Here is a 23,502-nt window from a genome sequence, read left to right as displayed (position 1 = left end):
CCATGATTTGGATAATCCCAGTAAATAAGAATTCTGGTGTTTAGTTTTAAAAAGATTTACATTTACAGAAGGCAGTGTCACATGTTGCACATAGATAACTATTTCTAACCAGTCAAACTGTCTTTGTGTTACAAAATTTCTCAACAAGAAAAATTTACCCAAATGGATTAAGTCAGCATCATTTCCAATAAGAAGAATTAGCTGTCCAGCTTATGTTTATTTTGCTTTTTGACAGATAACTGAAGAGAATTGGTTTGTTAGTCAATGTTCCTATGCCACACCAAAAGCAGAAAACAAAACAAACAAACAAAAAAAAGAATTGCTTACAGGCCAGCCAATCTACAGAGGGCTTGTGTGACAATTAGGACACATGGAAAGCTAGAGGAAAAGACAGAGGAGAGTAGACAGAGAAGGGGACAGAGGACCTTCTGTGGTAAGGCTATATATGAAACTATTAACATTTTAAAATTAGCATTATTATAAAACAATGCACAATAAGGCTTTGTAGTATATATATATACTACAAATATATATATATATATATGAATGTGAATGTAAAACAAGAATTTGCTCTTTTACTTTTTTAAAAATATATATATTTCTGTATTTTCTTTAAATGTGGGAGTGCTCTGTCTACATGTACACTTGCATGCCAGAAGAGGGCATCAGACCCCTTGGCAGATAGTCCTGAACCACCCTGTGGGTTGCTGGGAATTGAACTCAGGACCCCTGGAGATCAGCCAGTGTTCTTAACTGCTGAGACATCTCACCAGCCCAAGAAAGTGTTGTTGTTGTTGTTTTTTTTAAAAAGTATAATGCTGATTAAATTATCACTCTTTTCCTATCTTTCTCCTTGTTCTTTGAGTTTGTTGAGATGGTATCTAGCCAAGGTGGCCTTGAATTCAGGACCCTCCTGCTGGTCCAGTCCTGGCTTTACTAGCATGCTCCACCATTTCTTGACCTTGCTCATTTTTGTGTTCATTGTTGATGGACTCCATGGTCTTGAGTTTGTAAGCATGTAGGTAGCACTCTATCAGTGACATGCAAGCTCAGGGAAAATGCTCAACTCTTGAGGGAAGATTCTAAACGATTTTCTTTGCTTTTTGAATAATCTGACTAGGAAAGATTCTTTTTCATTAAAATAATTTCCTATGGCTCACTATTAAAAAGTTACATTTTCTGTCTTTTAAATAACTATGTAACTTCCTGTATTTGGCTTTGAAATCTGTCAACTGCTTTTGATCCTATTTAAACAATGCTTTCACATTTTTGATGTTTTTGACAAACTTCTGTAAATTGAATCTTCAATGAAGCTTTTTGATTTCAAACTAATTGAGTTTTTCCAGAGGCCTCCTAGCAAGCTCAAAAGAATTTGTTCTTTCTGTTTATAAACACAGAGAGATTGAATTAATTAGGCTTTTCTCAGTACATGATGGTTTACTTCCCTTACCTGATAACTGTGTGGCGAGATGCATTAGCTTAGGCCTGCCAGAAAGCGTATGAGACTCTTGGAAACCCAGTGTATCCCGAGACCATACTGTCAAGCCAGTTCTAGTAACACGTTGTTTATAGTGAGTCCTCCTCAGTCTATATGACAGCCCTCTGACAGCTGTTCTCCTCATCTGATGCTTTCCCAATAGGTTCTGCAAGGAGTGATCATACTGGCTGCAAGAGGATCCATGGGAGCTGGGCAAGCACAGCATTTGGACAGCTTCAATGTTGTGAATTCAGTTGGATGGGAATATTCAGAAAAACCAAACTGACAGATCCAGGAAATAACTTTTTGGTCTTTCTAATGTTCTGTTTCCTAGATTCAAAGAACCCATGTTCTCTTTACCCTGGAGCTTTCTGAAACTTTGGCAAAGTATGCTTTTGTAAACAAAATGAGCCGAGAAGCTCTTATTGCATAGTCTAACGTTTGTGGAATGTTGTGATTTGTGTAAATTCATGGCAGCTCTGTTCTCACTAACAGGACACAGTGGTGGGTCCTCGGCCCAGAGGAGCTTTTAAAAGCCTAATTGGAGACTCCTTGTTTCCAGAAAGTTCTAATGGGGTATGGTTGACCTTATAGAGCCAGTGGGCCTCCCTGGACATCACTGGTGCTGACTTGAAGTTCTTTTGCGGGACTGGGCAAATACTTTGGTTTAATGAAACTAGATTTACTCGGCTTAGTCACCTGTGTCTGCCTTTGGCAGGAGTAGGTGATCTCAGGGAGAAACCTGGTTAGTAGAGAACACCGATGCCCCCGACAATGACTCAAGCCCTACTTAGTATCTTCAACTTTCATTTTATTTCTAAACCATTTTCTTCCAACATCTTCCTATGACTATTCAAGATAACCTTCCATTTTTATTCCATTAGAATTTTTAATCACTGGAAAATGGGGCTGCCCCTTTCTTCTAAGCCTGAAAATTGGATCTAGAAAAGCTACTTCAAGCTTTGAAGAAATCACCACTCCCACATTGGCTGGCAATTGTCAGGCTGTGCTGCATAGCCACTCTTCTAGGACACATGATGCCACCACCAAGGATATTCTAGCCGAAACTACAATAACTATCAGCTGATACTGCCCCTCCACCCCATGCAACTTAGAGGTGCTGGAAGCCTTTTCCAGGGATTTTCCCAGTATGCCATTTGCACTGACTATTGACCTTTGTTTGTCTTTTGTTTCCATAGAAACATTTGTTAAGTCTCTAAGTGCACCATACAGACAGTTAACTTGGGAGGAAGCCCTATAGTGCTGTCTTCTGAATCGACACCTGTATCAAGTGAATACGGATTCCTCAACTAAAGCAATTGTTCACAGACTGTTTCTAACTGGTGTCAATATTTTCTGGAGGTAAGCAATGTTCTCCACATCTCAGAATTTACTGGAGAAGATGTCAACGAGAGGATGCACTTCTGCATTGTTGGAAGAGGCCTTATCTGCAGCAGCACAGCTGTGGCTTCTTTAGCTAGATTTGTATGACACAATCATTGGGCCACAGGCTGCTCACTGGATAAATGAGAGGTGGTGTTTTCGACACCAGTGGCAGTCTGGAAAAATCTGAAACCCAGCTTAACTTTATCTAAGAAAATGAAGACTGGCTGAGAAGCATATGCTGGCTCATTGGTCTTTCTTTTCATTAAGTTTAGGCACCAAGACCTGAGCTGCAGTCCTGTGACGATTCCTTCTTAATTCACAGAACCTCTGCTGTCACTGATCCCCATGAAAACCAGGCAGCCAAAACCACATGACCACAGCCACTCTAAGAATCTACAGGGATTTTGGTTTCTGACGTCCGTGTACATAGGAAAGGAATGTGATGTGAACATCAGTAATACCTAACAGCTGGGGATGTTCTCAATCAACAGAGAGGATGTCCAAAGGAGAGAGATGATTATTAAATGAAAATAAAATTAACCATGGAGGCCAGGACTGACCTTTGACTGAGTTGGCAGCTGCATCAGCAGAGAAACTCCCAGAGCTATCTTCCCAGCAGCTGTGGTAGCTCTAGCTTCAAGTCGTGGATGACTGCGTGGTATGTCTTAGCACCAGCTAGGTAGCTAACCACCCTAACCAATGAGAAAAGCATCTCCGTTGTCAGCACATCTCAGAAGCCTGCTGGCCACTCCTGTGAGGCTGTGTTTGGTTTTGTTTCCTCGTTCAGCAACAGATGGTTTCCCACTCAACAAAATTTTCATGTCAAGAATATCTCTCTGGATTTCTTTTGACACTGCTGGCCTATTTTCTGCATGTGCTGTTGCTACTTACTATTGTGGACTAGTTCTATTTTCTCCTGAAGACCGTGTGTGTAGCTTTTCTACTGTTCCTGACAGAAAGCTGACATTTACAACTCTATAACTACCATACCCCCAGCAGGCTGGTTAGTTTTGTTGATTTGACTCAAACTTGAGTCATCTAGAAAAAGAGAACCTCAACTGAGGAATTACCTCTATCAGATACCTTCGGGCATACTGATTCTTGATTGATGTAGGAAGGCCTAGCCTCCCGTGTGCAGTACCATCTCTGGGCAGGTGAGCAAGCTGCATTCTTCAGTGGTCTTTGCTGCAGTTCTTGCCTCCAAGCCTCCGTCTTGAGCTCCTGTCCTGGCTTTCCTTGATTATTGACTAAGACATGTAAGATGTAATAGCTCCTTTCCTCCTTAAGTTGATGTTGCTTATATTTTTTCCCAGTAAGAAAAAACAAAGTAGAACAAAAACCAGTATCAGAGAGTAGAATACTGCTGTAGTAGAGCTGCCCTTTTTGGGGAAAGATTGTAGCAGTATTTGGAAATTTGGGTTGGAAAAGTCATTGAGTTTTTGGAGCTTAATGGGCTACTGAGGAAACTTGGAATATAATGCTAAGAAAAATGAGTATGGTAGAGGTTTGACTTGTGAAGTTTCAGAGAATCACAAAGACTCTGTGAGGCTCCTCCAAGTGGTAATTTAGATTAACAATCATTTAAAAGAGTGTTTTATTTATTCCTCTCTCATACAATATATCCGGACCACAGATTTCCCTCTCTCCACGCCTTCCAGTCCCCTCCCCGTCTCCCAGATACAGTTTACACCTGTCTCCCCCACCAGAAAAGAGCAGGCCTCCCATCAAGCAAACATGGCACAGCAAGATGCAATAAGGTCAGGCACAAACCCTCACATCAAGACTGGGGATTCAACCAGTCAGAGGAAAAGGGTCCCAAGAGCAGGCAAAAGAGTCAGAGACAACTCCACTCCCACTTTCAGGATTCTCCCCGAAAGAAACGAAATCTTTGCTTCAATGGAGGCAATCAATGTGGCTTAGCTAGAGATGAAGAATCAGCTATGATTAACAAGAGACCAGCTTCATTTGGGTGAAATACCCTGGGAAGAATTTCCTCAGGGTTAGCACAATGAAACTGTGGTCGAAAAGGGAGCCACAGTTGCACCTCAAGCTGGCAGCTGACGTTGGCAATATGTGCCTTCCATGTGGTATGTGGTTGGCAATATGTGCTTCAGTGGTATGAAAGCTACAGGACTGAAAGAGTCATTGAAAGAAGCTTGGGGATTTGCACAGTGAGAGGTCAGGAGAGGTCAGTGATGTAGTGAAAACACCAGCATTGAATTCTGGGGAGAAGCCAAGGCAACACACTATGTGGCAGGATAGATATCCCTGAAAAGACTAAGAAAAGACACTGTTGAAGATGTAGGATCAGCTGAAGTCAAGACCTCAGCATATTTGAGATGCCAGGGTTGTGGGTTGACCATCCAGGTGTAGAGTGGAGCTGGCCTGAGTCTAGTAAACAAGTTGTGTGTGCTGTGGATGGCAGAGCCGGAGGAAAGGTTCTGCTCACAAACTCGCTGGAACCCAGAAGATTGTGTGTTCTAGATTGTGGACTGAACTATTTATATTGTTGATTGTTGGACTTGTAGTTTGCTTGTTCTTTCTTTCTTTCTCTTTCTTTCTTTCTTTCTTTCTTTCTTTCTTTCTTTCTTTCTTTCTTTCTTTCTTTCTTTCTTTCTTTCTTTCTTTTTAGGTATTTTCTTCATTTACATTTCCAATGCTATCCAAAAAGTCCCCCATACCCACCCCCCCACTCCCCTAACCACCCACTCCCCCTTTTGGCCCTGGCGTTCCCCTGTACTGGGGCATATAAAGTTTGCAAGTCCAATGGGCCTCTCTTTCCAGTGATGGCTGACTAGGCCATCTTTTGATACATATGCAGCTAGAGTCAAGAGCTCTGGGGTACTGGTTAGTTCATATTGTTGTTCCATCCATAGGGTTGCAGATCCCTTTAGCTCCTTGGGTACTTTCTCTAGCTCCTCTATTGGGGGCTCTGTGATCCATCCAATAGCTGACTGTGAGCATCCACTTCTGTGTTTGCTAGGCCCCGGCATAGTCCCACAAGAGACAGCTATATCAGGGTCCTTTCAGCAAAATCTTGCTAGTGTATGCAATGGTGTCAGTGTTTGGAGGCTGATTATGGGATGGATCCCTGGATATGGCAGTCTCTAGATGGTCCATCCTTTTGTCTCAGCTCCAAACTTTGTCTCTGTAACTCCTTCCATGGGTGTTTTGTTCCCAATTCTAAGAAGGGGCAAAGTGTCCACACTTTGGCCTTCGTTATTCTTGAGTTTCATGTGTTTTGCAAATTGTAACTTATATCTTGGGTATTCTAAGTTTCTGAGCTAATATCCACTTATCAGTGAGTACATATCATTTGAGTTCTTTTGTGATTGGGTTACCTCACTCAGGATAATGGCCTCCAGGTCCAACCATTTGCCTAGGAATTTCATAAATTCATCCTTTTTAATAGCTGAGTAGTACTCTATTGTGTAAATGTACCACATTTTTTGTATCCATTCCTCTGTTGAGGGGCATCTGGGTTCTTTCCAGCTTCTGACTATTATAAGGCTGCTATGAACATAGTGGAGCATGTTTCTTTCTTACTAATTGGAACATCTTCTGGATATATGCCCAGGAGAGGTATTGCGGGATCCTCCAGTAGTACCATGTCCAATTTTCTGAGGAACCACCAGACTGATTTCCAGAGTGGTTGTACAAGCTTGCAATCCCACCAACAATGGAGGAGTGTTCCTCTTTCTCCACATCCTTGCCAGCATCTGCTGTCACCTGAGTTTTTGATCTTAACCATTCTGACTGGTGTGAGATGGAATCTCAGGGTTGTTTTGATTTGCATTTCCCTGATGATTAAGGATGCTGAACATGTTTTCAGGTGTTTCTCAGCCATTCGGTATTCCTCAGGTGAGAATTCTTTGTTTAGTTCTGAGCCCCACTTTTTTTTTTAGAATTAATTTTTTTTATTAGGTATTTTCCTCATTTACATTTCCAATGCTATCCAAAAAGTCCCCAATACACTCCCCCCCCCCACTCCCCTACCCACCCACTCCCACTTTTTGGCCCTGGCGTTCCCCTGTACTGGGGCATATAAAGTTTGCAAGTCCAATGGGCCTCTCTTTCCAGTGATGGCTGACTAGGCCATCTTTTGATACATATGCAGCTAGAGTCAAGAGCTCTGGGGTACTGGTTAGTTCATAATGTTGTTCCACCTATAGGGTTGCAGATCCCTTTAGCTCCTTGGGTACTTTCTCTAGCTCCTCTATTGGGGGCTCTGTGATCCATCCAATAGCTGACTGTGAGCATCCACTTCTGTGTTTGCTAGGCCCCGGCATAGTCTCACAAGAGACAGCTATATCTGGGTCCTTTCAGCAAAATCTTGCTAGTGTATGCAATGGTGTCAGCGTTTGGAAGCTGATTATGGAATGGATCCCTGGATATGGCAGTCTTTATATGGTCCATCCTTTCCTCAGCCCCATTTTTTAATGGTGTTATTTTGTTCTTATTTCTACTTCGTGGGTACTTTCTTTTGGAGTAAGAAATTATTTAACTTGCTTTTGATTTTATAAGAACCCACAGTTAAGAAACTTTGGGTATTTTAAAGAAACTTTAAACTTTTAAAGTGTTTGAGATTTTTAAAGACTTTAAAAGTAATATTATATTTTATATTGTGGCAGTAACATTAAATATTAGGGGATAAATAAAAAAGGGAAGATTATGGTTTAATAGTGATGTGTTTGTATGTTATGCTGATAGTGGGACAATTATGCTGGTAAAAGTTATATTGACACAAACTAGAATCACCTAGACAAATGGAAATTAAAGAATTGGCTCTATTAGATTGGCTTTTGGCATATCTGTGGGGTATTCTCTTGAATAGTTATTGATGTGGGAGGGACATCCCTGGGCTGGTTGTATGCAACTCGGTTGTATAAGAAAGGAAGCTGATGACCTACTTTATCTCACTCAATATAATCCTTCTAGTTCCATCTATTTACCTGAAAATTTCATTGTTATTTATAGCTGAATAGTATTCTATAGTGTATATATACCACAGTTTCATTATCTAGTCATGGGACAGTTAGGTTGTTTGTTTCGTGGCTATTGTGAGTACAGTAGCCATGAACATGGCTGAGTAACTATTGCTTAGTACGATGTTGAGTCCTTTGAGCATACACCAAGGAATGACATAGCTGGGCCATACAGAAATTTTTTAAATTTAAAAAATTTTGAGAATTCTCCATACTGATTTCAGAGATGCTATACCAGTTTGCATACCCACCAATAGGGAATGAGTGTCCACCTTTCTCCACAGTCTCATCAGCATTTGTTGTCAGTTATTTTGTTGATTTTAGTAATTTTTACTGGGGGCAAGATGAACTCTGAATGTTCTTTTATTTTGCATTTTCCTAGTTGCTAAGAATAATGAATAATTTTGAGGTACTTATTAGCCATTTTATTTCTTTTGTTAAGAACTCTCTGGATCCCTAGTCCATTTTAAAATTGGTTGTGTGTTTTTCTGACTCTGGTTTTTTTGCTTGTTTGTTTGTATATTCTGGATTATTAAATCTCTGTTAGATGTATATCTGGCAAAGATTCTCTTTCATTCTGTGTGTTTCTTCTTCATTCAATTGATTAGTTCCTTAGCTGTATGGAAGTTTTTTAGTTTTATGTGGTCCTAGGTGTCAATTGCTTGTCTTAGCTCTTTGGCAAATGGAGTCCAGTTTAGAAAGTCCTTTCCTACACCCATATCTCATAGGATACTGCCTATATGCTGTAGCAGATTCAATTCTTCAGGTTTCAAAGTGAGGTCTTTGATTCACTTGGATCTAATTTTTGTGCAGGGTGATAGATATGGGTCTAATTTAAATTTTTCTGCAGATGGAAATATAGTTTTCCTGGCACCATTTTTGAAGATGCCATCTTTTTTCCAGTTTATAAATTTTTACCTCTTTGTCATGTATCAGGTAGCTATAGTTATAAATACTCATGTTTGTGTCTTCTATTTTATTACATTGACTTACATATCTGTCTTGTGCCAATACCATATTATCTTTATTACAATAACTGTCCAATATATCTTGAAGTCTAAAATAGCAATTCCTCCAGTATTCTTCTTTTTTCTTTTTCTGAGATTGATTTGGCCATCAAAGTCTTTACTGGTTCCATATGGATTTTAGATTTTTTTCCTGGTTTTGTGAAGAACATTTTTGGTATTTTTATTGGGTTGATATTGCATCTGTAAATTGCTTTTGGTAGAGTAGTCATGTAGCCCTTGTGTGTCTCTCAAGGGTTGAGGCTTGGCCCTTATTACCAAAGATTCCAACCACAAGGACAGATATAAGCCTTGTATGACTCAAGCTGGATCTGGCTGAAAGCCTCTTCCCTGTGGTCCTGCCTCCACCGTTTCAGAAAATAATATCCAAGGAAACTTCCAAGGGAGGGAAGCAATTAAACTGTCCTTCTCAGCTGTAAAACCTATGAACCACAGAAATGACCAGCATGGCAAGATATGCATAAATGTGCGAACAGTAGCACTCTTATAATGTTGCCAAACAACAGCTGTATAATTGGACTTACAGCCCAGTTGTCAGGAGGGAAATCATGCCTGGTATTGGAATCCTAGCCAGGTTCCCGGGGTTAGTAAAGTCATGGTACCCACTTCTTCAAGCATGGTGCTGGGGAGGTGGGTTTTCAGAGATGGTGGCAAGGAGGCATGAAATTTTCCATGAGTTAAGTGTATCTTGTGTTTGTGTTACAGGTTGTTATTCTTTTGTTCTGGACTGTGTCTATATCCAAACAAGCTACAGAGGAGAGCTGAACAGCCACAGCAACACCCATGGTCCCAGTCTCTTTTTATGCCCCTCCCCAGGTAATCCCTTACTCCCAACAAGGCCCCCTACCAGTCACATCATCTACCTGTGGACCACACTGTACTCTCAAGAACACAGTCTCAGATGTGGCATAGAAAGCAGCCTACAACAGTGTATCAGAAGTGAGGTCTAGGATCCCAATTATACTTTGAAGAAGTGAATAGTTCATTTGCTGAATTCATTTTATAGATGGAGAAACAGAGAGTTGCCTACTTATCTCAGATTTCTGCACTGATAAACATGTATCTAAATGTAGATACATGTTTATCACTAGCCATCAGTCAGTGTAATGACCCTTCTCGGAGCTTATTCTGCTGCTTAATGCCTTACACTGGTGGTCCAAATCCACAGTTACTGAGGAGTATGTGGCTTAAAAATCTATTTTCAACTGTTTCCCACACAGTAAAATGGAAGAGAGAGCACTTTTAGCTCCGCTGAGGCTTGATGGAGATAGTCTACAGGCAGAACTGGCCATGGTGCTGATGACTGGAGCCAAGAGGATGAGGTCTACCACTGTTCATAGCCACTGTTTCAAATCTGATGAAGCCTGTAGGCATAAGGCTTTTGTGCACTGCGTAAAGGTTGTCCTTGTATTATTCAAATGCTTATTTCCCTGCCCTCATTTCTTATTTCAATCTGGATATGGCATTGTAATGCTTAGGTCAATAAACTACCCCCAGCCCTTCTTGTTTGTGCAAACAATTCTTACCATTTATTCTGTGTTTTGTCAATAAATGCTGATCACCGAATGGCTTGGAAGAAGAGAGAATATGGCATAACTTCCATCATCCAGGGAAAGGAGAAAGAGAGAGGGGAGGAGGTTTGGATTGGCCATGCAGAGGACAGTGTTCAAGAAGACACCATGTGAAGAAACCATCTGAAGCAGAGATAGCTAGAACAATTTTAAACTTCAAGTATCATGGGGATTGGAAGTAGCTAGATTAGTGTAGGAAGTTAAGGTAAATCATATAACTGCCCAAGTATTGAGGGGCAGCTTGAAATAAATCTTGGTTTCTCTGTGTGATTATTGGGGACCAGCTAAGGTAAAGAAATCTAGTCACCAGATTAATAAACTGTTTACACTTACATTAAAATAATTCATCTTACAGATGCTTCTGAGATTCTGGTGGTCACAGTCTCTGGAACTATAGGAATGGGTGATTAGCCAGGCAGGCACAAGCACTGACCTGGAGAAATAGGCTCTGTATCATCCCTTAGTACACATGGAGACAACTTCCAGGATCTCAAGACATAATAAGTTACAGATCTCAAGTCCTTTGTATAAGTGTTGCAGTATTTGCTTCTTATAACCTGTGCAATCCTTTCACACACTTACATCATCCACATGGCTGTGCTAACTAGTACAATGTAAACAATGTAAGCTCTGTGTAATAGCTGTTATGAGGCACTGTTTGGGGGAAAATGACTAAAAAACATCTGTCCATGTTCAATATAGGCATCATGGTTGTGCGGCACAACAGCCATGGGACACTGCTTTGCATCCGAGTCTAGTTGAATGCAAGGGCAAAGAACACGTGGATACTAGGACAGAATATGTACCCAGGATGATTAAATCATCCACAAGTCAAGGATACCTTTTACCTTACTCAGGAAAAGTTTATTTTCCACAACGAGCCCTTCTCTCAGTTGGAGGTTCAGACAACAGGTTTTCTAGTGCTGAGTGGCCCCAGACACAGAATCTTGAGTCTGAAATGTTTTACTCCTCCCACAGATTGCAGGAGACCTCAAGCCTAGAAGGGTGGAGTGTCACATCTGTATATTCACTGGCTTCTTGTAACGGAGTCCTGATACCACTCTGTAACTTCTCTTTCCGAGGTCTTGATTAAATCTGGTTGGGTGTTTTAGGGTATGGGGAGGGGTTCTGAGCTTGGATTCCTACCTGTCAATGGAAGATAATTCCAAAATCTTGGGAGATTTCTCTGTCATTTAAGAGGCAATGAGAGGTAAGATGCAGACCATGTTCCCTAGTCTTTCTTGGAGGAGGCTCTTCCCTGAATAGTATCTTCTAATCAGGGCTGAATTCACCTTCCTTGCTCTCAGAGTAGCAGTGGCTTCTCCTTTAGCCTCAGCCCAAGAATGTTCATAATGTGTTTACCCTCCAATCTTTTACCTCTTCATCAGAGGAAGTGGGGCTGCTCTTGGGTGATTTTGGGACAGGCTCCAAGCTACATTGGGGTGATGAAGGTCAATGGTCACTTAGATATTCAGGGGCAGACATGAATGTTGGCTGCTCATGATCAGAGGTTACTAGGTTACCAGCTCAGCTGCTGCAGGAACCAAGCCTCTCAAGAAGAGTCTAACTTCTCATGGAGATATGGTGTCTTCTTACTGGGACATCGTCTTTCCTAAGGACTAAGCTTTTTTTGAAGACAAGGCCTCTCCTTGAGGACACAGACACTCCTGGGGATACACATCCTCCTGCGGATATAATTTTTCTTGAGGACGGCAAAGATATCCCAGGAAAGGAAAAATCCATGTAGCCAGCTTAGGGGAATGCTGGTTTCTAGTGGTGAGGTCTTCTGTGTGGTCACAGTTCCCATGGAGATTATGAGCCCAATTCAAGGGTGGATGCAGCATGAACTTGAGCCTCTGTGTATCTCTAGGGTGATTTTGGGCATGCTCAGGAGCTATTGGGAAGCTAGCCCACAATCAGCGTGACATCCTTTCTCCTAACTTGTACATCTTTTAAATAGAATTTAGTGTTTCTTTCTAGTGCTAAGATGAACAAGGAGAGAAATTTATTTTAAAACCCCAATGTAGAATTTCTGAGGTAAGAAGATAGTCAGAGATATTTGGTAGCTTGTCCCACTGAGCATTTTATACATATGCAGAGTTTATGATTTTAAAACAAGAAGGCAGCTGACCTAGAGCTGGCAGTCTTTGCTTTATTATAAAAAAATTCTGACATTTAATTTTAAGCTTGTGCCTTGAAGACTATCAAATGTAATTGCTATGTGACCCTATCAAGACCAACACAAACAGGGGGTATCTGGTATCTCCAGACACTGGTGTCCTGACAGGAAAACAAATGGTTTTCTAGGATTTGAACCTAGGGTCGCTTGGTCTGGCATGAACTAGGCTCTCCTCAGTAGATGTGTTCTCCACTCTAGGGAGGTGAAGAAGAGCTGGGAATTTATTAGCACATTGGAAGTGTGAGATGTTCTATCTGTCCTCATGAAACTTCAAGATTTATAACCTTTCTTTGAAAGATCTGCACCCACCACAGAGAGATGACACAGGTAGGAGAGGGCCAAGAAACTCATTGAATGCTGTCATCTAGAAAATTGTGTTTAATCTGTGTGGGACACTTATTCTATCTCAGCAATAATTCTTGGTAATTTATCTCAAGATCAGCTTTTATTTTTATTAAAGAAAAAATTATTTTGACTGAAGATCTCAGAGGGATCAAGATAGGCTCTTAAAAAGGAAAGAGGGGACTCTGAAGACTGAGACAGAGAGATGACTATAGCTTGTATTTTCCCTGGGTGGCCATCTTCATAGACTGCTTCTCAACCCTTTCATTTTCTGGTTTTCATCAATTTCCAGCTCTAAGGTAGTATTTCTTAGTGGAGGGGATTTAAGAATTTAGAAAGCCATTGAATGTTCCTGGGCAGCCTTTCTGTGTCTTATTTCTCCTTTGGCCTTAATGGTTTACTGCAAAGCATCAAAGCCCATGTGTGAAGCTTCTCTTAAAACAGGGGTAAGCATGTCTGATAACTCAGTCTGTCTTCACAAGGCAACTTCTTGATCACCCTTGTGTGAGTCCAAGGTCAGCCACAGGCCCCTGTGGGTAACTGTAAGTCCCGTTCTCTGCCACATCATCTGTGGGGTAGCTCCTTGCCTAGCCTTTTCGAGTTGCCAAGCCTATCTTGTCCACAGCTCATCTCACTCTGCCTTCTCTAAACCTTTTTCTTCTCACTACTATCTGTCATTAAGCTTGGCCCACAATATGCCTTAAACACTATGAAACGCAAGCCCTTTGATGCACGGAAAAATAGAGACACCACAACATGGAGTCAGTATAACCTATACTGAAATGAGCAAATGCCTCTGTCCCTGTGAGCTCCTGCTGGAATCTGTCATCTGGAGAGCACTGGAACTCACATCCTGATATATCCCTGTAGGTGGCAATTCTGGATTGCCACAGAGGCTCCCTGTGAGTTCCTCCTTCCCCTCCTAGGACTCCCTGCCTATTATTAGGCTGTTAGGGGTCAAGTGCCTTCATGGAACCAGAGTGTTAATGGTGTGGTCTGTGCCATCAGCGTGGTAAGTATGAGGAACACTATTAGGGAGAGTGGCCTAGTGTGGAGGATGGTGGGAGGAGACGGTATAAATATTTTTAGGAATATCAAATAATATGGAAGAAATGTGTTTACTTGACACCAGTGCCAAAAGCTCTCTTCTAAATTTAGCCAAAGTGATTCTTTATTTGAGATCCAGGTGGGAAGGCATAACAGAGGTGGCTCCTTGTTCCCAAGTGAGTTATGGCCATATAGGCAGTTTGGGGTAGTATGCTGAAGGTGCAAGGACCTCAATATCTCTCCTCGAAGAGTTTCCTTGAACTGTAATTTGATCTAATCATTCTTCCATATGTAGCCAACCCTATGGGTTTTGTTACATGTATTTATTTTTCTTAATATATTCTGAAACAATGATAGCCATCCACATAACCCTCATGGGAGAATATGACTACATGTGAGTGGGACACCCCACCACACAGATCTGAGAAGAAAGTGCAGTGCTGAGGAAAAGCTCAAGTTGTTTCAGGCAAGAAGATCTGGGCTTTCCCCAGGGCTACGGCTAGTCTAGACTCAGGCTCTCGGCTACCTGAGCAGTATTAGGCATGGGCTCCATCTTGTGTGCTGGTTCCTAAATCCAATTAGAGAGTGATGGACTTAGGGGTGGCTTTGTAGTGTTTTTGTTTCATTGTGCTTTGTTGGGGGGAATTTCCTATTTACTGACCTTTTACATGTATCTTGTGGTTTCTAATTTTGTGCTTTTGTGGATTCTCTGTCTGCCTGTCTGTCCCTGTGTGTTTCCTGTACCTTTTCACCGCCTTTTTTTTTTTTTTAAATCTGGTTTCTTTGGCTTTTGAAATTGCCTGTTTGTTTTTTTAAAAAATAGAAAGAAGCCATGGAGTTGGATCTGGGAAGAGATGGGAGAGGGAAAACACCATCAGAATATATTGTCTGACTTTTCAATTTAAGAAAGACACAGAAAAAAAGCTGGCCTTCTACACATAGTCATCTCTCAGAAGCCTCTGCAATCCTTGACAAGGGGCCTCAGCTTTGGTCATGTGTGTGTACGCATGCCCAGAGCCTGTATGTAGTCTGCCCCATGCTCAGCACATCTATGATGGCACTGTGTTTGCCATAGTTTTATATTTCAAGGAGTCTGTGAAGAAACCTAGTATCTAAAGTATTTAAAGTGTGTAAACTGCAATTTGGAAGCATTACTCATTTTGACTTTGGTCCATCATTTCTATTGCCTTCTGCATTAAAATATTTTGACTTTTTTAATCCATTATTATAAATTCATGCTATTTGAAGAATTTCTGAAATGTTTAATTAAGAACAAAAATAGTTCTTCAAAACAGACAGAATGCATGAGGGATCAGAAGCCATGCCTCACACAGGCAGGGTTTAATTATAGTCTCCTCAGAAGCATCGAATGGGCCTCAGGAGTTTTCCAGTGTCTGGAAATGCTCCCTGAGTGTGACCTAGGAGAAATCAAGGAAAAGAGAGGTCTTGTTCTGCATGGACACACCGGAGCTTCTTACGTCCCTGTCACTCTTCATAACTGGGAAGAGCTCAGAATGCAGGCTCCCAAAGATCTTTGAACACATGAGAGGTGAAGGTGTGTGTGTGTGTGTGTGTGTGTGTGTGTGTGTGTGTGTGTGTGTGTGTGTGTGTCCCAGGCCTCCCTGAGGAACCCGAACATAGGGCTAGGAAGAGAGTGTTGAAGCAATCTCAAGACACTGCTCAGCACCAGTTCACAGAAGCCCCGAGACTCATGGCTGCTTGATCTGTCTCCACGGCCTCTAACCAGGTGACCTTGTCCCATCTGACCAGCTTCAAAGGGATGGGGTTGAAGCCATGGCCGTCATCCCTGCTCTGGACCAGAACTCAGAACGGGACTTAAGAACCATCTCTGCAGACTCGGAGCCTGAGCTCAGGGGATGCTCACTCCCAGAAGGCCAGTGGGCAGCTTCCTAGAGACAACGCATCAAAATGCTTTAGGGCAGTTTAAAATGCATTCGTGTCTTCTATAAAAACATGTTTCAGATCTTATTCCACATGGATAGAGCCCTGAGCTTCCAGATGGGTGTTTTGCCTATCTCTGTGTGCAGACAAGGGGCTACTAAGAATGCAGCCCTCAGAGCTGCAGGCCAGAATGTCCAGAGTTTTGCTTTTTGTGATTCTACCAAAGGCCCTTGTGGGATTTGGGTCCATATTTGTGGGGATCCAGTATTATAAAAGGGTAAAATGATAAGCATCATTTGGCATCAAGGTGACCCCGAGGATGGTGCCATTAACTGAGGGGACAGAAACAGCCATTTCAGGGATTTGGTAAATGAGGAGGAAGCAGGGAAGACTGAGATTTTGGGCACCTAGTCACACATGCAGGTGACCTAGGGTGGGGACATTTCTGCTTCAATAGTCTCTCTGCACCTTGACTTCAGCTGCATCCTAAGTAGCTGCCTTTTGTTTGCATTCTCCAGGCTTGTGAGCCTGACTCAGCTTAGTGAACCTCTTGAAGTTGGTCTCCAGGATATGTGGGTGGGGTTCAGCAACACGAAATTCAGTACACTCTGTAATCACCAAGTCCAGATCACACAGTTGTCCTGTGTGCTCAGCAGCCATTCTAGGGGGATGGGCACCACCCACAGCTTCACCAATAATCATAGCCCCAGAGAACACGGGATACACTTGTCACAGAGAAACTAAAGGCAGTTATTACACACACAACGGAACAGGCAGGCAGCACCACAGTGTCACCAGCCAGAAAAGAAACCTGTTTTCTTTGGGAGCTCATCAAGTGAGACCAGACAACAGAATTAGGTCATCAGAGTGTGCAATGCAGCACAGGGGACAGAGAGGACACAGGTGCCCAGTTCCTACATTTGACCAGGGGTTTGTATATGGGCTCCTGAGTGGGGTAGTGGGTCAGAAGTGAGCTGGCATCTATCCAAAAGCAAGGAGCTGTGATCTTCAATATTGGTTCACCTCTCAGCTTCTATTTGCTGCACAGGATGCAGTGTAGAACCCTCTCCATGGTATTCTGAGTGTGCTAGAGGGCTGGAACCCCAGCCAACATCCCAGTCCAGAGCTGAGACTTCTAACAATGCAGCTGAAGAGGGTAGGAGACCAGTGGGTTCCCTGTCTTGTGGAAATGTCAAAGCGTGTGTGGGAGGAAATGGAAGGTTGCAATGTCAGAAAGATGAAGGCCAACACATCACAGCGTCTTTTCAAGCTTGAGTACCTGGTCTGTGGAATTGGTGCCATCAAGCCTGAGTGTGTCTGGTTCTTAGGACACAGGCAACTGTGCAGCTGCTACACTGCTATTGTCCAGGAATGCTGCCCTCAACTAGTGGAGCATTCACAACAACGTGGCGTTTTCTTTCCTTGAGTTTCATAATCTTTTGGCTTTGAATTATAAAGCTTAATGAAGAAAGGAAAGCAATTAGTCTGGGGCAAGGGGCAAGTGGGTCAACTCCCAGAAGCAGAACTGCTGCCACGGATGGAGAGAAGGCACCGTGATAGACAGGAGGTGACATGAGTCATGAAATGACTGTGCTCTGTGGCTGTGTGGAAGGATCTGTGCTTGGCTGTTTACTGGGTTTCTGTAGAGCCTCCCCTACATTCAGTACCTTACTTAGTGGTCACCATGTCTGTACGTAACTGAATGTGGGTTTGTAAGGAGCTCAAGTCCTCCTTACAGAGCAAAGGCACCCAGGCTGAGGGGGAAGAGGAGGAGACAATGGTCAAGCACAAAGGAAGGTGATGCCGGGATACACTAGGCTGCCAGGGTGGAGATGGAGCCCGGCAGAGGTACAGGGCTGAGTCAGGAATGTCCAGATTCCCAACAATTACATCCTTACAGAAAGATCTACTCATGGGTGTAGTACTCTACTTTAGAAATGGATGAAGAGTGCTGTAGCCATGGCTGGAGAGACTCTTGACAGTTGACCTGAGAGTGGCCTGAGATAAGACACCAGCAGCTACGAACAGACCCAGCTTCAGAACTTACAAAGACGTTTGGCATTGGACTCGTGTGCTGAGGGATCAAATCTGCTTCCCAGGAATCCAGATAATGGCAACTCTATAAATGGGATGAAGAGATCCAGATGGTACAAAGGATGTGGTGTTCAGAGGGTCCCAGAAGAGCTAGTCTGTGGCAGGAATAACCCACTCACAGGAGTCTCTCCCATCCAGACATGCTGACAGGTAAGGAAAGCCTTCCTTCCTGGGCCTCCCAAATTATGCTGAGTCGGCAAATCGCAAATGCCAGAGCATATCAGAGACCAAGTGTGGATCAAGAAGCTGCGCTGCTACAGAGGTAAGGAGACCCATAGAGAATGTTGTCTGTTTGCAGTGCCCACGAGTGGAGCTTGTGTGGCGGGTCGGGCACCTACCTTACTCTCATCCTCGGGGTCGTTGTAGCCACACGCATCTATGAAATCTGGAAATGTCTCTGACCATCCATCGCTAGTGCAGTTTTTGCTTATGTTTCCTGGAAAGTAAATTTCGCATGTTTGGTCCTTGGAAGCTAGATATGACAAGCTGAAGCCCTAATCAGCAAGCGACTAAGGCTGCCCAGAAGTCCTTCCTTAGTTGCCCTGCACAGCTTCCTTCTTGAGACCTCCCTGACAGGGTCCAGTGAACACACTGTATCACAGAATGGTAAAAAGCAGGACTGGAACTGATCGCAACTGCTAAAGCCTCAGAGCTGGTATTCGGAAGCTGAATGACAACCCTTAGCATATTCTGATATCTGCGTCTACTAGAGTGCTGGTGGCCAGGCCCAGCGCTCTGGAGCGACCTCTCTTGTTCTTCTTTAGTTTTTAATCCTGGTCCCCTCTCCATTTGGCCTGTCCCTCACCCTTCGATGCTTAAGAAGCAGTGTAGGGCAGTTTCTGCTTGGTTATCAGTTGGAGGAAAACACATGATTGAGATTTAAATAGTAAGAAATATAGCAGTTTTGTGATTTTAAAATCCCATTGTTTATTCCTAAATAATCTCAAATTTATCCAGCAATGAGGCATTCACTCTATTTACAAAGAATGTGGCAGGTGACCACACAAAGCAGAAAGAGTATGAAGCTCTGGGCAGACCTGCTGGGAAAGGGAAAGACAAGGGCATTAGTCATTCCAACTGACCAGGCCCGATTCTTATTCAAGGTGCCCAGGGTACGACACATGTCCTCATCCTCTGTGGCACTTCTGTCCCTTGCCCAGGCTACTCGTGGGACCCACAGGTTATGGGATGTTTCAGTTTACAAAGGCCTTTCTTTATATATACCTTTACTTTCGGAGTGGACTTGTGAGGTAGGTGTGGTTTATATTGCTGTTCTCTTTCTACAGGTGGGGCACCAAGGTCCTGCAGACTGGGTAATTTTTGGGCTTGAGCAGGAGATAGGCTTTCTGACCCAAAGGCCCTGCAATTTTTTCTATATGGTGATGGTCACCTGTTCACTGGTAGTGAGCAGTCACCAGGCATTGAGAGCTCATCTCCTCTGGCAATGTACATTAGCAGTTCCTGACAGGCTGGTGATCCTGAATCCAGCACTATTGGGCAGATGCAACTCCATAGTCCTTAAAGGACTTGAGCTCCCAGTCTCCCATCACCTTCCCTGGGGACCTTCTGGTATCCTCCCTGAGGCCTGGACTCAGGCCACACCTGACCCATTGACATCTGCAGTGGACTGCCTCTTTACACTCATGGCCAAGCCCCTGAGGGAGATGTTGGTGATTGGATGAGAGCTTTTAGAGGTCAGAATATTGAGAATGGTTGAGATTCCCTAACATGGCCACAAATGACCAAAGAGGTAGGTTAGGGACCCAGGTTCCAGTCAGAGACCAAGTCCCTGATACCATTATCATTCCTCACAGCCTCCCCCCTCAGCATCTGACCAGATAAAACTATTTTCCAATTCTCCAAAGCACTGCGCTTTCCTCATCCTAGTTGTGTCTTCTAATATCTATTTTTCTACACAGATGCCTCTGTGTTATGAAAACCTGGATCCTGAGACATGCATAAAGAACTATGTACGACAGAGGCGCTGATGGCACCAGATTCTCTAAACTCTAGGCAACAGCAAACTAGTCAGCAGGAACATATTTTGTGCAGTGGCCCAAATTCTGTTCCTAATCCTTACAACCTTGTGCTAATCTCTCTTGGGTTTACAGTCACCTTCTTTCTCCCTCCCCCCTCATCTCCACTATCACTCGTGAACACTTTTCCTGCTTTGTCCCCTGAGAGTTTATCATCCCGTTTTCCCCTCTGTATCTGCCCTGCTTGCCTACATAGGCTCCAGAGGCTGAAGTATTCCTGCTTCCTTAAAGAACTCACCCAACATAGTCCCTTGGGACTAGGGAGTAAGAATATAGCTACAAAAGTAGCAAGGACCAGCTTGCTTCTTTTGGGAAAAACTGACGGCTGAGAGGAAAACCCCTGTAAACCTAGGAATCAATGCAAATACCTGGTCTGCTGTAGAAATTGCTGAATACTTTGGGGCAGGGCACTGTGACAGTTTCCCCAACGTCTGCCGGGCGCCAGCATGTGATGTTGTCCCAGACACCGCTGCAGGCTAGAAGGAGAGGCAAAGAATTAGGTGCAAATCATGGGCCATGAGAACTCACTGCTTAGAAGGGTGGCAGGAGAATAAGCAAGTCTGAACAGTCCGCAGGAAGAATACTGCTGTTAGACAGCCTCCTGCCCAAGCCTTTTCCCTGAGACACTCACACAGCGCTGTTGAGGTAAGAGCAGCTTGTGTGCTCACTTTTTGCTTTTGAAGAAGGCCTGTGATTGAAAACGTGTGAATAATTCAATGTACACTGTGTCGTTTTTAAAAAGGCCTATTTATTTTTAAACGGATGACTAATAATTATATATACTTATGGGGTAGATGAGATGTTTGATACAATGTATACATTGAAGGATGAATGAATTAGTGTATCTATCACTTCAAATGTGATTTCTTTGTGATAAGAGTGTTTAAAAGGAATTATTTTAGTATTCTAGTTGACATTAACTATAGTCAACTCACTATGCAACAGGTCATTAGAACATGTTTTTATTGCCTGGCTAAAACTTCATGCCATTTAAATAGCATCCAAAATTGGCCTTTGGTGACACCATTCTACCTTTTGTTGTATGAAACAGACTTAGATTCCACATGAGTGAGTTCTGTGGTGTTTGCCTTTCTGCACCTGGATTATTCTACTATGTGTTAAGTCCTCTGGACCCATCATGTTACGGCAAATGACCTAAGTTTCCTCTTTTATAATGTTGAACAAGATTTCCATTGTGTTTCCATACCACATTTTTAAAATAAAAGAAAGTCCTTGTATTTTTCTTGCTGATTTGCACCTGACTCCTCACAGCATTAAGTCTTGAGGAGACCTAAGTCTGGGAATACGCAGGCAAGAATTGGTAGTCTGGTGAGCTGAGCCTTAAGACAGGGGTTATTATTTGCATACCTTAAACATTTCCAGACACTTAGGATATTGAATGACACTGCCTTGGTTAGGGTTTCTATTGTTGCAACAAAACACTAAGACCAAAAGAGCAAACTGAAGAGAAAAGGATTTACTTGGCTTACACTTCCACATTGCTGCTCATTATTGAAGGAAGTCAGGACAGGAACTCAAACAGGACAGGATCCTGGAGGCAGGAGCTGATGCAGAGGCCATGGCCAGGTGCTGCTTACTGGCTTCTTCCTCTTAGCTTGCTCAGCCTGCTTTCATATAGAACCCAGGACCACCAGGGATGGAACCACCTACAGTGGGCTGCCTCCTTCACTGATCATTAATTGAGAAGGTGCCTGGATCTCATGGAGACATTTCCTCAATGAGCCTCCTTCTTCCCTGATGTCTCTAGCTTGTGTCAAGTTGATACAAAACCAGCCAGTACAGATACTTTCCTTTGGGTTTGAGCTGACTGCTAGGTTTGGTGATTTGGTTCTTCCTGTGTGATAATTCTAGATATCTAGGTATTCTGCTATTCATGCATTTGAAGGGGCTGAAAAACTGAAGGTAGCACATCACTAGGACCTTTGCAGTTTTTCCTTTTTAGCTTCATTCACTTCCCCCTAAAGTCCTCCCACATGACTTCCTTGGCTGGAGAGCGGATTGTTCTGGAAGGGCTGAGCTCACTAGTATGAAGGAACCCAAGGAAGTCATGTGAGAGCTGTATGGAGGCTTCTTGGCCCTTTCCTCCGTGGTTGTATGCAGTATGTGCAGCCAAGGAAGACACGAGTCAGTGTGAGCCGTGCCGTTGACAGAACAGCAGCCTTGAAGAGCAGCTCCCCTTCCACATTCAAAAGGCTTAAGTTTAAAATCACAGAGGCAAAAGTTCTCCAAGGAGCGAGGCAAGGAAGGTTGGTGCAGACAGTGCTCATAGAGGCAAGGAAGGTTGGTGCAGACAGTGCTCATAGCAAGCTCAAGTTGTGTGGCCTTATCAGTCCTTATGAGTTCTCGAAATCTCACAACAGATTCGGGGATAAGGAGTGAGTGCTCTTCTGAGCAGCCACTGGGATGGGGTCCTATGTAAATGCCATCCACCCATGGGTCACTTAGTCTCCAGAGGCCATTCTCTGCAGTCCCCTTAGCTGTCCAAGCAAGCTGTCCAGAAGTCCTTCTGAGGATACTATCCAAACAATTCTTTACTGCCCAGTGGTAATAGGAACACCCCTGGATATTGTTTTCCTGCTTTAAGAGGCTGATGTGAAGCCTGACAGCTGGCCACAAATATCTTGGAAATCAGGTTGGGAAACATGCTCTGATGTAGCAGACAGAGGGGATCCTATACACCTTATCTCACATTCCCTTTGGGCATCGGGTCCCATCTGAGCAATGAGTTTGTGAGTGCAGGGGTGTTCTAATGTGAGGAGATGGGAAGGATACAGAAGAGAGAAAGAAAAAAAGTCCCTGCAACTTAATAATAGGAATTAAAGGGGTCAGGGCCTTAGATGTGACAGCTCAGCTCAACTGGCTCGTGATGGAGACACAAGATAAGGTCAAGTGTTTATTATAGAAAGTGGTTTTTTTTTTTTTCTTACCTCAGGAGGAACCAGACAAAGTACTTCTTGTACCCTGGCCATTCCCTGCATAGAATTTGCTGTGGCCAGAAATGCCATCTGGCAGGACACAGAATTAGAGTTCCTCTTGGATCCTATAGATGTGCCAAGCTTCCTAGGTCATGATCCAAAGAGGTGAGCCAGGAGCAGAGCAGATCCTCTTGAGAGTACCGGATAAATCCTTCAGGCCCATACCTCCGAGTGAACTATCAAAGGAACTCCCACTTCATACATGACGTGGCTGTGGTCCAGCATTGTCTGCTCAGAAGTTCTCTCCCTGGAGCTGCCTTAGTGCTACCCTTGGTATCACCAAATACCACGGGAATTCAGCAGTGCCCTGCAGGCCATCTTGCTGAGCCATCTTAATCTTCACATATCACACGACAAAGCTCCCACTTAGCCTTCTCTACTCAACAAGCACCAAGATTCAGCTGTTATCTCTAACTCTCCCTTTCTCCCAGGGCAGTTTCCCTGCACCATATTAACCAGCTG

General features: G+C 43.3%; 1 protein-coding gene and 1 long non-coding RNA gene across 7 annotated transcripts in view; one reads left to right on the top strand and one right to left on the bottom strand.

The window, feature by feature from the left end:
* The window catches only part of Vipr2 (vasoactive intestinal peptide receptor 2), a 71,218-nt gene that overhangs the window by 35,473 nt on the left and 12,243 nt on the right, over positions 1-23,502 (bottom strand). For all 5 annotated transcript variants that reach the window (XM_011244102.2, XM_017315043.2, XM_006515806.4 and 2 more), the window contains exons 3-4: positions 20,413-20,520; positions 18,347-18,444 (exon numbers count right to left, since the gene is read on the bottom strand). In XM_011244102.2, coding sequence (XP_011242404.1) covers positions 18,347-18,444; positions 20,413-20,520 — 206 coding nt within the window. The remainder of the gene's footprint in view (positions 1-18,346; positions 18,445-20,412; positions 20,521-23,502) is intronic.
* Gm20658 lies at positions 1,452-10,383 on the top strand. Of its 2 annotated transcripts, none has more exons than XR_001780736.2 (3): positions 1,452-2,839; positions 9,579-9,689; positions 10,094-10,383. It is a non-coding gene; the product is annotated as a predicted gene 20658 (long non-coding RNA). The 2 variants fall into 2 exon arrangements; XR_001780735.2 differs by having other exon boundaries at positions 1,452-3,521.

Source organism: Mus musculus, chromosome 12 (genome assembly GCF_000001635.26).
Source record: "Mus musculus strain C57BL/6J chromosome 12, GRCm38.p6 C57BL/6J".
Classification (NCBI taxonomy): domain Eukaryota; kingdom Metazoa; phylum Chordata; class Mammalia; order Rodentia; family Muridae; genus Mus; species Mus musculus.
The sequence above is the reverse complement of the archived record's forward strand: the minus strand, read 5'-3'. Positions and strand labels throughout refer to the sequence as shown.